We start from the raw sequence: 2,652 nt of genomic DNA, 5'->3' as shown, positions 1-2,652 counted from the left end.
AGGAAGGCAGCTGTGTTTCTCGGCACTTGTATGAAAGTGTGCCGCTCAGGTTGCAGCCAGCTTTCTGTAAGGGCTGCCTGCAGGCTGCTCCCGCTGTGAGACTCCCAGTAGGCACAGTAGTAGGTACCTGCATCTCCATCCTGTATGCTGTTAACTAAGAGAGTGCAGATGTTATTCTCTCTTTTATAAGACGAATATTTGTTCCTATAAGATTCTGAATCATAGATAATTTGTGATGCTGGTGTCACATAGAGAAGCCGTTCAGGAGCTTTGTCAGGCAGTTGTCGGTACCAGTGGATGTAGGCAGCCTGGAAGTTAGCTATGCCCTCGGCTTTGCAGTCAATATTCACAGTTCTGAATCTCATTCTGATAACAGATGGTGGACTCTGTTGCAGCAGCACTTGTGCATGTCCATGGATCAGAAGGAGAGAAAAGGCAGCAAGCACTGCCAGCCTGCTGCCCGCAGGTGTAGGCAGGACAGCCTCCTGCTGCTGCTGCAAGTGGAGCCTCCACGGGGAGGGGAATGGATGCAACCAGGCTTCAGCCAGGGCCAGGAGTGGCAACAGCAGCAGCATTCCTGTCGTGGTGCCTGCTTGCCTGTGCCCCAGAGAAAGCCCCCAGCTCTGTGGCAGGGACAGGGGCTGTGCCTGAGGGCAGGATGTGACTCACTGGCGGCCACCCAGAGAGGGGCCCTGCACAGCCAGCAGGTGATGCTGTGAGAAAGCAGACAACAGAGGGACCTTATAGTCTGGGCCAAACGGTGCAAGAAACGCAAACGTTTTAGAGCCCACATAGGATTTGCCTAGAATAAAGATGCAGAGGGAAGGAGAGGCCATTCCCACAAGTCTTCTGGCATTCTAGGCCGTGGCTCAAGAAGCAGAGCGTGTCTTTGTGCAGGTTCCCTATGGCTCTCTGCTGCTGTGCATCCCATCTGGCACAGTAGTAGGTAGCAGCGTCTTGCGCAGTGAGTCTGCCCACTGTCAGGGTGCACTGGGATTTGGCGAGGTCCTTCTCGATGCTGAATTTCCCCTCATCCGACTCCTTCTCAAGGAACAGCCTGGTCGCCATGTAGGCAATGCGCTTGGGAGCTGCCCCAGGCCTCTTGCGGTACCAGTGAATGAAGACTTTGTCAAAGTTGGAGATGGAGATGCGGCAGGTGATGAGCGCCGTTTTGCTTTCAGGCTTGGTGACGGCCGCTGGACTTTGCTGCAGGGCTTGTGCAGAGCCACCTAAGGGGAAGCAAGAGAGAAAGTGGGCAGACAAAGCTGGAACGGCAGAGGTTCCCGCTGTTCATGCAGGCAGCGTGGTGAGCAGGGCACGTACAGGAGAAACCAACTGCCAGCATGAGAGCTGTCAGCAGCCACATGGTCGCTGCTCTCCTTCGGGCTTCCCTGCGTGGACAGCCTCAGTCGCACCCTCGAGAGGTCCCAAAGCAGATCCGAGCAGTGGAAATCACTTCTTTCTGTGATTCCCAATGAGGCTGCTCTACCTGCCGATAGGATCAGGAAGCATTTGCAGCCATTTCCACAACAGCAGCCCCCAGCAGACAGCTGGGGTTAAACCGGACCGTGTCTCTTGCCAGCGTGCTGCTTCCTTTGCCTTCTCCCCCTTGCAGGCGGGTTGCCCACAGCAGCCGCACAGCCCGGTGCTGTTTGTCACATCCTGCCCCAGGTGAGCTGCCCAGACAGGCAGCAGGGCAGCAGCAGGGGAGGGCTGCAGCCCCTGCCCCAGGGGGAGCGCAGCCAAGCAGTGTGCTGGCTGCTGGGAGTTCTGCAGGGCTGTGGGCTGCCAGTAAGCACAGTCATAGGTCGCTTCCTGTGCCTTTGCAACTTCTCACTGTCAGAGTACAGATGGGTCTGCCTGCTTGGTGCTAGCCCAGCCTGTTTTTCTGTAAGAAAACTCTCTAAGCAGAGAGGACAGGCTCGCTCAATCCCGGGTAGAGAACGTACTGGAGGAGACAGCTGGATCCTGAGGGGTGGGAAGGAGGGACCTGCGTGTCCCACAGCCGGTGGCAGCCCCACTGTGCTTCTCTGCCTTTTGAGGCAGCTGTCTTCATACTTAGCCACTTCCTTTGCTCTTGGTAACATGACAACTTCAGCAGGCCGGGACACGTGCTCATCCTTAGCTGAAATGGAAATGCTTTCTAGTATAAACATGCAGGACACCTGCAGGACAGCAGGAGCAAGACACTCATTTCTGTGATGGAGAGCTGGCTTCCTGAGACGTAGAAAAAGCTGAGTACTCAATGAGAGCTTTGCCTCGGTCTTCACAGGTGGTCAGGCTTGCCGTGCCTGCCAGGACCCTGCAGCTCTAGGTGTGGGTGAGAGGAGCAGATTGCATCCCACTGTAACAGTGGAACAAGTCTGAGACCTCCTTGGGAAACTGAATGTATGTAAGTCCACGGGGCCACATGACATGCAGTCAAAGGTTCCGAGAGAGACGGCTGATGTGGTTGCTGAACCGCCCTCCATCTTATTTGAAAAATCATGGCTGTTCAGTGAAGACCCCAGGAACTGGCAAAAAGGAAAGGTCACTCCCATTTTCAGGAAAGGGAGAAAGGATGACCCAAGGAACTACAGGCCAGTGAGCCTGTCCTCTGTGCTGGGAAGATCACGGAGCAGATCCTCCTGGAAGCTATGTTATGGCACGTGC

The 2,652-nt window shown here is 55.3% G+C and overlaps 2 gene segments (V, D, J or C); both read right to left on the bottom strand.

Moving 5' to 3' along the window:
• Nucleotides 1-5: 5 nt before the first annotated feature.
• Nucleotides 6-609, bottom strand: LOC104917032 (the record flags this gene model as incomplete). The annotated part of the segment is given in 1 exon segment: nucleotides 6-609. A coding segment is annotated over 1 exon segment (570 nt), but the record flags the coding sequence as incomplete, so codon positions are not given.
• A 150-nt stretch (nucleotides 610-759) lies between these two features.
• Nucleotides 760-1,522, bottom strand: LOC104917031. The segment is given in 2 exon segments: nucleotides 760-1,229; nucleotides 1,324-1,522. Coding segments are annotated over 2 exon segments (492 nt in total).
• Between the last annotated feature and the right edge of the window lie 1,130 nt (nucleotides 1,523-2,652).

Source organism: Meleagris gallopavo, unplaced genomic scaffold (assembly GCF_000146605.3).
Source record: "Meleagris gallopavo isolate NT-WF06-2002-E0010 breed Aviagen turkey brand Nicholas breeding stock unplaced genomic scaffold, Turkey_5.1 ChrUn_random_7180001953930, whole genome shotgun sequence".
In the NCBI taxonomy this organism is placed as follows: Eukaryota; Metazoa; Chordata; class Aves; order Galliformes; family Phasianidae; genus Meleagris; species Meleagris gallopavo.
This window is presented reverse-complemented; position numbering and strand designations above follow the sequence as displayed.